At 35.9% G+C, this 13,609-nt stretch overlaps 1 protein-coding gene across 13 annotated transcripts in view; it reads left to right on the top strand.

Moving 5' to 3' along the window:
• Positions 1-13,609, top strand: part of MYO9A (myosin IXA) — a 277,041-nt gene that overhangs the window by 129,232 nt on the left and 134,200 nt on the right. For all 13 annotated transcript variants that reach the window (XM_082383557.1, XM_082383556.1, XM_082383560.1 and 10 more), the window contains one exon: positions 4,553-4,672. In XM_082383557.1, the coding sequence (XP_082239683.1) occupies positions 4,553-4,672 (120 nt within the window). The remainder of the gene's footprint in view (positions 1-4,552; positions 4,673-13,609) is intronic.

Below are 13,609 nucleotides of genomic sequence, written 5' to 3'. Positions count from 1 at the left end.
ACGGGTTTAAGCCCTGGTCTGGGGAGATCCCACATGCCACGAAGCAACTAAGCCCATGTGCCACAACTACTGAGCCCTTGTGCCACAACTACTGAAGCCCATGCGCCTAGAGCCCGTGCTCCACAACAAGAGAAGCCACTGCAATGAGAAGCCTGCACACCACAACAAAGAGTAGCTCCCCTCTCCACAACTAGAGAAAGCCTGTGTGCAGCAACGAAGACCCAATGCAACCAAAAATAAATAAATAAATAAATAAATAAATTTTTAAAAACCTCAAAAAACCTTTTAAAATTGCACCCAAAAAAAAGTATCTAGGAATAAACCTGATCAAGGAGGTGAAAGACTTATACACTGAGAACTATAAAACATTAATAAAGGAAATAAAAGAGGATTCAAAGAAATGGAAAGATATCCCATGCCCTTGGATTGGAAGAATTAATATAGTTAAAATGGCAATACTACCCAAAGCAATCTACAGATATAATGAGATCCTGTCAAATTACCCATGACATTTTTCACAGAACTAGAACAAATATCCAAAAATTTATATGGAACCAGGAAAGACCGAGAATTGCTAGAGCAATCCTGAGGAATAAAAACAAAGCAGGAGGACTTCCCTGGGGACATAGTGATTAAGAATCCATCTGCCAGTGCAGGGGACACAGGTTCAAGTCCTGGTCTGGGAAGATCCCATATGCCGCAGAGCAACAAAGCCTGTGTGCCACAACTACTGATCCTGCACTCTAGAGCCCATGAGCCACAGCTGCTGAGCCCATGTGCCACAACTACTGGGGCCCGCACGCCTTGAACCTGTGCTCTGCAACAAAGACAAGCCACCGCAATGAGAGGCCTGCGCACTTCAGCAAAGGGTGGCCCCCATTCACCGCAACTAGAGAAAGCCCATGTGCAACAATGAAGACACAACACAGACAAAAATAAATATTAATTAATTAATTAATTTAAAAAAAAGCAGGAGGCATAACTCTCCCAGACTTCAGACAATACCACAAAGTTAGAGTAATCAAAACAATGTGGTATTGGTACAAAAACAGGCATACAGATCAATGGTACAGAATAGCCCAGAAATAAACCCATACACCTGTGGTCAATTAATCTTCAACAAAGGAGGCAAGAATATAAAATGGGAAAAAGTCTCTTCAGCAAGTGGTGCTGGGAGAGTTGGACAGCTGCATGTAAATCAATGAAGTTAGAACACACCCTCACACCATGCACAAAAATAAACACAAAATGTCTTAAAGACTTAAACATAAGACATGACAGTATAAAACTCCTAGAAGAGAGCAAAGGCAAAACATTCTCTGACATAAATCATACCCATGTTTTCTTAGATCAGTCTCCCAAGGCAATAGAAGTAAAAACAAAAATAAACAAATGGGACCTAATCAAACTTACAAGCTTTTGCACAGCAAAGGAAACCATAAAAAAACAAAAAGACGACCAATGGAATGGGAGAAAATATTTGCAAGTGATGCAACAGACAAAGGCTTAATCTCCAAAGTATACAAACAGCTCATACAACTCAACAACAACAAAACAACAACCCAATCGAAAAATGGGCAGAAGACCTTAATAGACATTTCTCCAAAGAAGACATACAGATAGCCAGTAGGCACATGAAAAGATGCTCAACATCACTAATTATTAGAGAAATGCAAATCAAAACTACAATGAGGTACCACCTCACACCGGTCAGAATGGCCATCACTAAAAAGTCTACAAATAACAGTGTTGGAGAGGGTATGGAGAAAAGGGAACACTCCTACAATGTTGGTGGGGATGTAAGTTGGTACAGCCACTATGGAAAACAATATGGAGGTTCCTCAGAAAACTAAAAATAGAATTACCATGTGATCCAGCAGTCCCACTCCTGGGATCATTACTTGATTGACTTTGAGAGGGGTAGGGGTGGTATTTACTGGAAGGGAATGAAATAACTTGCTGAGGTGATGGAAATGTCCTGTATCTTGATTGAGGATTATATGATATAACTGTTTGTTTAAGCTCATCAAACTGTATACTTGAGATTAGTGGAGTTTACTGTATGTGAAATATACCTTTAAAAAAATGGCCCTAAGGCCTGGAAGCTGGCATTATAGAAACTATTATAGGATCAGAGACATGGCTTCAGGTTTGAATGATACAGTGGAGCTGGGATTGAGCCCCTGTTTTATATGGTGTAGGAGCTTCAAAGAGCTTGAACTTTTCTGTCACTGAAAAGATAATTGTAAAACTCTGTCTGTTGGCCTTACCTAGAAGAACAAGAAGAATCATATCAGTATGTGTTAGGCCTTAGATAAAGTTTGAAAAAAAAGTTGCCTAAAAAAATTAGTGCCCCGTATCTTCTTCACCATGCAAGAGGATTTATGCTGTTTGTTTGGTGCATAATCTCAAACTAAGAAATTATGAAAACTAGGCTAGGAACTTAGCATAAGCAAACACTAAATAAACCTCTTTTAAGAGTTTGAGACTCCACTGAAAATGTACTTATAAAACCATCCTAGGAAACCAAACCACCTTGACAGGGAGTTGGTACACACAACAGAGAGGAGTATCACTTTAAGGTTTGGAAATAGTATTATAGTCTGTAAAGCAGTGTTTAAAATTGTTAAAGAGTTAAAAGAAGGCATAGAAAGCAGAATGAAAGAACAGAAGTTAAAAAAAAACCAAAACCCTAAGTTGTAGGTATGATGATGAGACACAAAACAGTCAGTGAGACACAAAACAGTCACAGATATAAAATTACCCATATCCAAATGGCATTGCCACAATTTATTTAGATAAAATAGAAAATTGAGTACAGAGGCTGTAGTCAAGTTGAGCGAGTTTTAATTGAAGATTACATAATAATTTACTATATTTAATATTCTGAACTCTTATATAAAACACTTTAATACCATAATCTTCTTAAATTATTTCTGACTAACAATATATCATTAGCTATTGAAGGGCCTGAAAGTCTGTTGATAACTTTCAAAAATTACAATTTGGATGGAGTATGAGTAGAACTCACCAGGTGGTATTTTCCTCAAATGGTCCTCCTCAACTGATGGCTTACCCTAACCCCTAGCCCCACCCTGTTACTAACCAAGTGCAGCCTCATCTGAGCCTAAGCATTCCTTCCCCCACCAAGAGTCCTGTGAAGGAGGGGATTATTGAGAATAGAATATTTTTATTGAGGTATCTTTTGACTAAGAAATGATGGTAACTTGGTAATACTTGTCTCTTTTTGAAACATTGAACATGTACAGCTATGGACTCTCTGTACTGGATAAATGAGATAGTGTTTTATTAGCTTACTTTTTAATTACAAGATACGAAATGTTTTTTTTTTAATTTTACAAAAGCCTGATATATCTATCTATATCTATATCAGATATCTGTTTCTATATCTGTCTATCTATAATCTGATGTTATGGTATCATGAGATTCTGTCTCTTTAACTAAAACATGGATGCCTATTCTCTTAATGTAGATATTCAGTTTAAGGAATTATAGTTTGGTTAAACCATGCAAACCTCTTTGAATTACTCTGCTTCTGTTTAACTTTTAAAATGATTCTGCCTTGAGAACTATTCATAGATAGTATCTTATTCCTAGTTATACAGTAAATACGTACTAATGGAACTTTAGTTCATAATTATGTGTTGCTTAATTTGCCTCCATCTATTGTTAAACTATTCACTTTTATTTTTTAAAGGCAAACCTACATACATTTGAACTTCATGTCCTAACTCTAGAGATGTTCTTGTGTAAATGATACTTGACTCCTCCCAAACCTGGAAAACCTGAATTCTCTTTTAAATCCATTTATTCCTAATATTTATGGTACAATCTTCCTTCCCTCTTTACTGCTCGAGTGTCTCACTGTTTCAGTAGCACTGATCTGGGGCTTTGGTCCTTACTTGAATGTGCTCTCATTCCTTTCCTTCCAATAGTTGATTCTGACAGATTTTCCAGCTTTGTTTTCAGATTTATAAGTACAGAAGTGCTGCTGGGTTTTCCTGCTCTACAGTGCTTTTCTTCCTACTCTTTCAACATTGACACACTTGGACTTCCTACAAGTGTGGTTAATTGCGAGATTTGTGAACGTTTAACTTTCGGTAAATTGTTTTGGGTATATTTCTCTTTGGGGTTCCATCAGTGTTTCTTGCATTGTTGCCAACTCTGTGCTAATTATATTTCAGACCTGATAAAAATGAGTCCATTAAAAAAAAGACACCATACAATTGTTTTTGAAATTTCCCTGGTATTTTAAATTAAAAATTTTTAGTATGATGTTAACTCACAACACTTTGAGTACTGAAAAAGGATACTTTTGAATACCTGAACAGGACCTTTATTTTTTCCTATTGTTTTTGTGTAATTTCCTCAAATTAATTGGAAAAATTATTCACATTTAACCCCAATTACTTGATACATTTTTATTTACTCTTAAGATAGTTGGCAGCATTGTCCTTGATTCTCTATTGGTTTGGGCTTATATAATGTCTTTTTCTTTTCTCCATTTTTTGTTTTTCTTTTGCTTCCTAAGGACATGATGATACAGCGCCATGTGCAGTTTTGAAAAGTATGGATAGTATTAGCTTTCTCCAACACCCAGTCCACCAGAGGAGCTTAGAGATTCTGCAGAGGTGCAAGGAAGAGAAGTACAGTAAGGCTGCAAATCCTGATAAATAAACTCTGTGTCCTCACATCCATTTGGAAATGGAAACCAGGAGCATTCTACACCTGGGTGGGAGGTAAATAGCTTAGGCAATGCGACCTCTATGATCCTTTGACCAGTGAGTCTCAGGATACTTCCATTGAGACTTTCATTCTTTTTTTTGAAAAAGTTGATATACCTGTTCTTTTAACTTGGATGACTTTTAACTTGGATGACTATTTGTGATCCTTGAGTTGTTAATTATACTTGGTTACAGACTTTGAATTGGTTTCTGCTTTTGACTTTTAAAGTATCCAAGTGATGAGTAAAAATGAATAATGATTTTTTCCTGTTGTTTTTTTTTTAACTTTATTGAAATCTAATTGAGGTAGAGTAAACTGCATGCCAAAGCATACAGTTTGGTAAGTTTTGACATATATATGAACTCATCACAATCAAGATAATTAACATATCTAACACTGCCAACAGTTTCCTCTGTCTCTTGAGAATTCCTGCTGATTTTTATGCTAATTTACACTTGAATTTTAACATCAGCAATATTGCTTTCATTGGCAAATTCACTTAGTTTGACTATAGTCCTCCTATCAGATTTTATCATGTCTGATTTAGAACAAAGCCACCACTTAATGTTTTGTCTTAAGGAAGAATGACAGAATCATAGAGGGTGTTCTCTTGTTTTTTTTTTGTTTGTTTGTTTTTTAATAAAATTGGTGTAAAAAGATGCTCTTGGTCTCCATTTTCTCCTTTTCTATTTGTTGTACTCATTCTGCATGAAAATGGTTCTTTTGCTTGTTGTGGGATAACAGTTGTTTGGCTACTGCTATTGCTATAGTGAGAATAAAGGGATCCTTCAGAATACTCAAAGCCTAACTCAGCAATTTGCATATAATGGACTAAATTACTTATGTAGTCTGTTCTGAGCTTTATATAAATCACAGATTTACTTTGCTAACTTCACAGTTTTGTGATTGAAATTCCATGGAATATTAGTATTTAATTATCAGTGAAAGGAGAATATAAGTAGAATTCCTAAGAGCAAATGTTGTGGGTTCTTTCTTCAGTTCTTACTTATGCTGTCTTGGTATCAGAAAATGTGTAATGCATTTTGAAAAATGTTGTTAAAATATTTTCTCATTTTAGAAGAACAAAGGTAAGTATTTCATTTAAAAAAGACATCTTTAAATGTTGCTCTTAACTATTGCTACTGTTTCTGAAATGTATACAAGTACTTATTCCAAATATCCATCTTCCTTTTCTTAATCTTTTAATCCATGGGACATGATTGAAAGCAGTCTACAGATCTTTTGGAGGGAACTTAAATTAATTCTTTTTAACTTTTAAATAATTGCAAGTAGTTTATTTGCTTCGTTGATTTTCATGACTCTCAGCCTGACAACCCCAGGCCTAATTGTATTCCAGTTAGGTATATATGGGTGTAGAATAGGAAGGCACCAGTTTCAGCAGCAGCTGCATGAGGATATTGTACATTGTACACATGCAAATTTATTTCTATATTTGTGGAAGTTGGGCTTTTCCATTACTTTAGGTAGTTTATTTTCCATTATAGTACTGCCAATAATTAAAATTTTATAATATATAAAATGATAAATTCAAGTTTGGGAGATTGTTTTTATAAAACCGGGGGACTACTAGCCTTAGGTAATAGTAGTGGTGAATTGGTGAGGTGAATGAACCCTGCCACAGGTAACAATGATAAACCCTGGAAAAAAATGTAAGGTAACATTATTTGAAAGCAGTGGAAAAGAGATCAAAAATACTAACAGACCCCAAAAGACCAAAAATAAGCACAGAAACTAGTGGGGAGTTTATTCTTTAAAGTAACTAAGTAGTGGGTAAGAATTGTGAATTTGTGGCTTTTTGCACAAGGTTCTCCCTAACTCCCATAGCTCCAGAGACAGAAAACCACAACCATACTGGCTTGAAGTGTCAGAGGATAAAGTTGAGGAGTAGCAAAGAAGCTTGAAATTTAGGAGGAAAATCCTGGAATGGAGAGAGCTGCCAAAGGCTAAAACTCAAAGTTAGAGTACGAATTCTGCCATCTATACCTGGCTGACTGTTGTGAGTATTCAGGGGAGACCATAGGAGCTCTGTCAAAGAGCAATGCAAACCAAATAGGAGATAACCTTGGAAAGACACAACTGCAGTAGGTGAGATTTGCAAGTTTACTGATTTTTTTTTAACTGAGGGCTTTTTGTATCTCTGCATAGCTCCTCGTGGGGGATAGCTGAATTCTTACTGCCTTAAGTTGGAATCCCATAGGTAGAGGTGAGAGAGAAAGAAGCAGAAAAATATTGGAAGAAATAGTGGCTGAAAACTTCTCATGTTTGAGAAAAACTAGCTTGGAGATTCAAGACAATCTATGACCTCCAACTAGAATCAATACAAAAGAAAACCACAACTAGACACATTATAGGCAAATTGCTAAATGCCAAAGATAGAAAGGAAATCTTGAAAGCAGCCCAGAGAAAATATGGTACATTAAATACAGGGGAATACAGGCATACCTCAGAGCAATTACAGAGTCAGTTCCAGATCACTGCAATAAAGCAAATATCACAATAAAGGGAGGCACATGAATTTTTTTGGTTTCCTGGTGCATATAAAAGTTATGTTTACACTATACTGTAGCCTGTTAAGTGTGCAGTAGCATTATGTTGAAAAAAGCAATGTACATACCTTAATTTAAAAATACTTTATTGCTAAAAAATGCTAACCATAGTCCGAGCCTTCAGGGAGTAGTAGTTACAGCAAAGATCACTGATCACAGATCACCATAACAAATATTATAATAATGAAAACTTTGAAATACTGCAGGCATTATCTAAATGTGACACAGAGACACTATGTGAGCAAATGCTGTTGGAAAAATGGTGCTGATAGACGTGATCAACACCGGGTTGCCACAAATCTTCAATTTGTAAAAAATGCAGTATCTGCAAAGCACAATAAAGTGAAGTACAATAAAATGAGGTTTGCCTATAATGATATGGTTAACACTTGTCTTCTTATTAAAAGCAATGGAGGCTGAAAGATATCCAAAAATCATAATTAAAATCCAACAAAACAATTCAAGACCCCAAAACAAAAGCAATGTTCAGGCAGTTGCTTAATTTATAGTTTGGGTCCAGACAAGTTAATTGTCTGTTAGAAGAAAAATCAAGGCTGCAGGAAAACATAACAATTCATTGTTGTTACAATGTATTATCCACAATGTCCAATCATCAATTAGGAAAAGTATCTTTCAAAAATGAAGCTGGAATAAAGATATTTTCAGATAAGCAGATAATCTGAGGGAATTTGTCACTGTAATGTGTTCTATGAAAAATGATAATGGAAATTCTTTAGGTTAAAAGCAAATGACACCAGATGGTAATTTGGATGTATAGTAGAGGCTGATAAACCTTTTCTGCAAAGGATCAGATGGTAAATATTTTAGACTTTGTGGGTCATATGGTCTGTTGAGACAACGCAGTTCTGCTGTGAAAGGAGCTATATACACAATACATAAATAAATGAGCATGGGTACATTCCAATAAATTTTATTATAGACACTGAAATTTAAATTCCGTATAATTTTCACATGTCACAAAAATATTCTTCCCTTGATTTTTTTCCTCAACCATTAAAAAAATGTAAAACCATTCTTGGCTCTCAGGCCATGCAAAAATAGGCAGTGGGTTTGATTTGGCCCATGGACTCTAGTTTGCTGATCCATGAGTTATGGGAAGGAATAAAGAAACCAGAGGTAATACATATGTATAAAAATAAATGAGTATACATATTTTCTTTCCCTCTCTTAGTTCTTTTAAAAGATATATGATTATTTAGGGTAAAAATTATGACACTGTTCTGGTGGTTTAAAATGTGTCCACAAATTTTTTGATACTCCTCCCTTCAAAAGGCATGTGCTGTACTTAGTGATTTGCTTCTAAAATGTAATGTGGCAGAACTGACAATGTGTGACCTTCGAGATTAAGACATAAAAGGTATTGTGGCTTTTCCTCCTCTATTTCATTTTTGGTGCTGCCACCTTCTCTCTATAGTGATTATTCTCTGAGATTTGCAGGGAGGAAATTAGAAGAGTGGGGAAAAATTAGGGTTCTTGGGAGCATGAGCTGAAGCCCCACTTCCACAAAGGTCAGGAGCCCTGAAAAAGGGAAGGAATAAGATGCTGGGAGGAGAGAGAGAGAGAGGGTGGAATAGTAGAATGCCACTTGAATTTAAACCCATACTTTTGACCTTCTTGGGACAATGGAGATTGTGATGTTCCTGAACAAGATGAAGGACCAGCAATTGTCAGACAAGGGCTTGTCACCGTCCTGATGTGCCTGCCCTAATGTCCATGACCTCAGGCATCAGTATGGTCACACAAATGATTGAAAATTTAAAGTATGTTGTCTGACCAAAATGGAATTAAAATAGAAATCAATAACAGAAAGACATCTGAGAAATCCTCACATATTTGGAAAATAACATGTATAAGTAACTTATAAGTTAAAGAAAAATTTATAAGGGCAACTTGAAAATATTTTGGTCTGAATGATAATGGAAACACAGCATATTACAAGTTGTGGAATGCAGCTAAAGAAGTGCTTAGAAGAAAACCGATAGCTTTAAACCCTTATATAAGAAAAGAAATGAGGTAAAAAATCAATGATCTAAGCTTTTACTTTATGAAGCTACAACAAGAAGGGCCTATTAGAGCTAAAATTACTGAATAGGAAGCTGACCAACAGTAGAGAAAATCAGTGGAAACCAAAAGCTGGTATTTTGGGTTTTTTTGTTTTTGTTTTTTGTTTTGTTTTCTTTTATTTATTTTTTTTATATAGCAGGCTCTTATTAGTCATCAATTTTATACACATCAGTGTATACATGTCAATCCCAATCGCCCAGTTCATCACACCACCACCCCCAACCCCCTGCCGCTTTACCCCATTGGTGTCCATACGTTTGTTCTCTACATCTGTGTTTCAATTTCTGCCCTGCAAACCAGTTCATCTGTACCATTTTTCTAGGTTCCACATATATGCGTTAATATACGATATTTGTTTTTCTCTTTCTGACTTACTTCACTCTGTATGACAGTCTCTAGATCCATCCACATCTCTACAAATGACCCAGTTTCGTTCCTTTTATGGCTGAGTAATAGTCCATTGTATGTATGTACCACCTCTTCTTTATCCATTCGTCTGTCCATGGACATTTAGGTTGCTTCCATGACCTGGCTATTGTAAATAGTGCTGCAGTGAACATTGGGGTGCATGTGTCTTTTTGAATTATGGTTTTCTCTGGGTATATGCCCAGTAGTGGGATTGCTGGATGATATGGTAATTCTATTTTTAGCTTTTTAAGGAACCTCCATACTGTTCTCCATAGTGGCTGTATCAATTTACATTCCCACCAACAGTGCAAGAGGGTTCCCTTTTCTCCACACCCTCTCCAGCATTTGTTATTTGTAGATTTTCCAATGATGCCCATTCTAACTGGTGTGAGGTGATACCTCATTGTAGTTTTGATTTGCATTTCTCTAATAATTAGTGATGTTGAGCAGCTTTTCATGTGCTTCTTGGCCATCTGTATGTCTTCTTTGGAGAAATGTCAATTTAGGTCTTCTGCCCATTTTTGAATTGGGTTGTTTGTTTTTTTAAAATATTGAGCTGCATGAGCTGTTTATATATTTTGGAGATTAATCCTTTGTCCGTTGATTCGTTTGCAAATATTTTCTCCCATCCTGAGGGTTGTCTTTTTGTCTTGTTTATGGTTTCCTTTGCTGTGCAAAAGCTTTGAAGTTTCATTAGGTCCCATTTGTTTATTTTTGTTTTTATTTCCATTACTCTAGGAGGTGGAACAAAAAAGATCTTGCTGTGATTTATGTCAAAGAGTGTTCTTCCTATGTTTTCCTCTAAGACTTATAGTGTCTGGTCTTACATTTAGGTCTCGAATCCATTTTGAGTTTATTTTTGTGTATGGTGTTAGGGAGTGTTCTAATTTCATTCTTTCACATGTAGCTGTCCAGTTTTCCCAGCACTGCTTATTGAAGAGACTGTCTTTTCTCCATGGTATATCCTTGCCTCCTTTGTCGTAGATTATCTGACCATAGGTGTGTGGGTTTATCTCTGGGCTTTCTATCTTGTTCCATTGATCTATATTTCTGTTCTTGTGCCAGTCCCATATTGTCGTGATTACTGTAGCTTTGTAGTATAGTCTGAAGTCAGGGAGTCTGATTCCTCCAGCTCCGTTTTTTTCCCTCAAGACTGCTTTGGCTATTCGGGGTCTTTTGTGTCTCCATACAAATTTTAAGATGATTTGTTCTAGTTCCGTAAAAAAATGCCATTGGTAATTTGATAGGGATTGCATTGAATCTGTAGATTGCTTTGGGTAGTATAGTCATTTTCACAATATTGACTCTTCCAATCCAAGGACATGGTATATATCTCTCCATCTGTTGGTATCCTCTTTAATTTCTTTCATCAGTGTCTTATAGTTTTCTGCATACAGGTCATTTGTCTCCCCAGGTAGGTTTATTCCTAGGTATTTTATTCTTTTTGTTGCAATGGTAAATGACAGTGTTTCCTTAATTTCTCTTTCAGATTTTTCATCATTGGTGTATAGGAATGCAAGAGATTTCTGTGCATTAATTTTGTATCCTGCAACTTTATCAAACTCATTAATTAGCTCTAGTAGTTTTCTGATAGCATCTTTAGGATTCTCTATGTATAGTATCATGTCATCTACAAACAGTGACAGTTTTACTTCTTCTTTTCCAATTTGTATTCCTGTTATTTCTTTTTCTTCTCTGATTGCCATGGCTAGGACTTCCAAAACTATGTTGAATAATAGTGGTGAGGGTGGACATCCTTGTCTTGTTCCTGATCTTAGAGGAAATGCTTTCAGTTTTTCACCATTGAGAATGATGTTTGCTGTGGGTTTGTCGTATATGGCCTTTATTATGTTGAGGTAGGTTCCCCCTATGCCCACTTTCTGGAGAGTTTTTATCATAAATGGGTGTTGCATTTTGTCAGAAGCTATTTCTGCATCTATTGAGACGATCATATGGTTTTTCTTCTTCAATTTGTTAATATGTTGTATCACACTGATTGATTTGTGTATATTGAAGAATCCTTGCATCCCTGGGATAAATCCCACTTGATCGTGGTGTATGATCCTTTTAATGTGTTGTTGGATTCTGTTTGCTAGTATTTTGTTGAGGATTTTTACATCTATATTCATCCGTGATATTGGTCTGTCATTTTCTTTTTTTGTAGTGTCTTTGTCTGGTTTTGGTATCAGGGTGATGGTGGCCTCATAGAATGAGTTTGGGAGTGTTCCTTCCTCTGCAATTTTTTGGAAGAGTTTGAGAAGGATGGGTGTTAGCTCTTCTCTAAATGTTTGATAGAATTCACCTGTGAAGCCATCTGGTCCTGGACTTTGGTTTGTTGGAAGATTTTTAATCACAGTTTCCATTTCATTACTTGTGATTGGTCTGTTCATATTTTCTACTTCTTCCTGGTTCAGTCTTGGAAGGTTATACCTTTCTAAGAATTTGTCCATTTCTTCCAGGTTGTCCATTTTATTGGCATAGAGTTGCTTGTAGTAGTCTCTTAGGCTGCTTTGTATTTCTGTGGTGTCTGTTGTAACTTCTCCTTTTTCATTTCTAATTTTATTGATTTGAGTCCTCTCCCTCTTTTTCTTGATGAGTCTGGCTAATGGTTTATCAATTTTGTTTATCTTCTCAAAGAACCAGCTTTTAGTTTTAATGATCTTTGCTGTTGTTTTCGTTGTTTCTATTTCATTTATTTCTGCTCTGATCTTTTTGATTTCTTTCCTTCTGCTAACTTTGGGTTTTGTTTGTTCTTCTTTCTCTAGTTCCTTTAGGTGTAAGGTTAGATTGTTTATTTGAGGTTTTTCTTGTTTCTTGAGGTAGGCTTGTATAGCTATAAACTTGCCTCTTCGAACTGCTTTTGCCGTATCCCATGGGTTTTGGATCATCGTGCTTTCATTGTCATTTGTCTCTAGGTATTTTTTGATTTCCTCTTTGATTTCTTCAGTGATGTCTCAGTTATTTAGTAACATATTGTTTAGCCTCCACGTGTTTGTGTTTTTTACGTTTTTTTCCCTGTTGTTAATTGATTTCTAATCTCAAAGTGTTGTGGTCAGAAAACATGCTTGATATGATTTCAATTTTCTTAAATTTACTGAGGCTTGATTTGTGACCCAAGATGTGATCTATCCTGGAGAATGTTCTGTGCGCACTTGAGAAGAAAGTGTAATCTGCTGTTTTTGGATGGAGTGTCCTATAAATATCAATTAAATCTATCTGGTTTACCTTGTCATTTAAAGCTCTGTTTCCTTATTTATTTTCATTTTGGATGATCTGTCCATTGGTGTAAGTGAGGCGTTAAAGGCCCCCACTATTATTGTATTACTGTCGATTTCCTCTTTTATAGCTGTTAGCAGTTGCCTTATGTATTGAGGTGCTCCTGTGTTGGGTGCATATATATTTATGATTGTTATATCTTCTTCTCGGATTGATCCCTTCATCATTACGTAGTGTCCTTCCTTTTCTCTTGTAACATTCTTTATTTTAAAGTCTATTTTATCTGATATGAGTATTGCTACTCCAGCTTTCTTTTGATTTCCATTTGCATGGAATATCTTTTTCCATCCCCTCACTTTCAGTCTGTATGTATCCCTAGGTCTGAAGTGGGTCTCTTGTAGACAGCATATATATGGGTCTTGTTTTTGTATCCATTCAGCAAGCCTGTGTCTTTTGGTTGGAGCATTTAATCCATTCACGTTTAAGGTAATTATTGATATGTATGTTCCTATGACCATTTTCTTAATTGTTCTGGGTTTATTTTTGTAGGTCCTTTTCTTCTCTTGTGTTTCCTACTTAGAGAAGTT

This window comes from Balaenoptera borealis, assembly GCF_965194805.1.
Source record: "Balaenoptera borealis genome assembly, chromosome: 3".
NCBI classification, from domain to species: Eukaryota; Metazoa; Chordata; class Mammalia; order Artiodactyla; family Balaenopteridae; genus Balaenoptera; species Balaenoptera borealis.
This window is presented reverse-complemented; position numbering and strand designations above follow the sequence as displayed.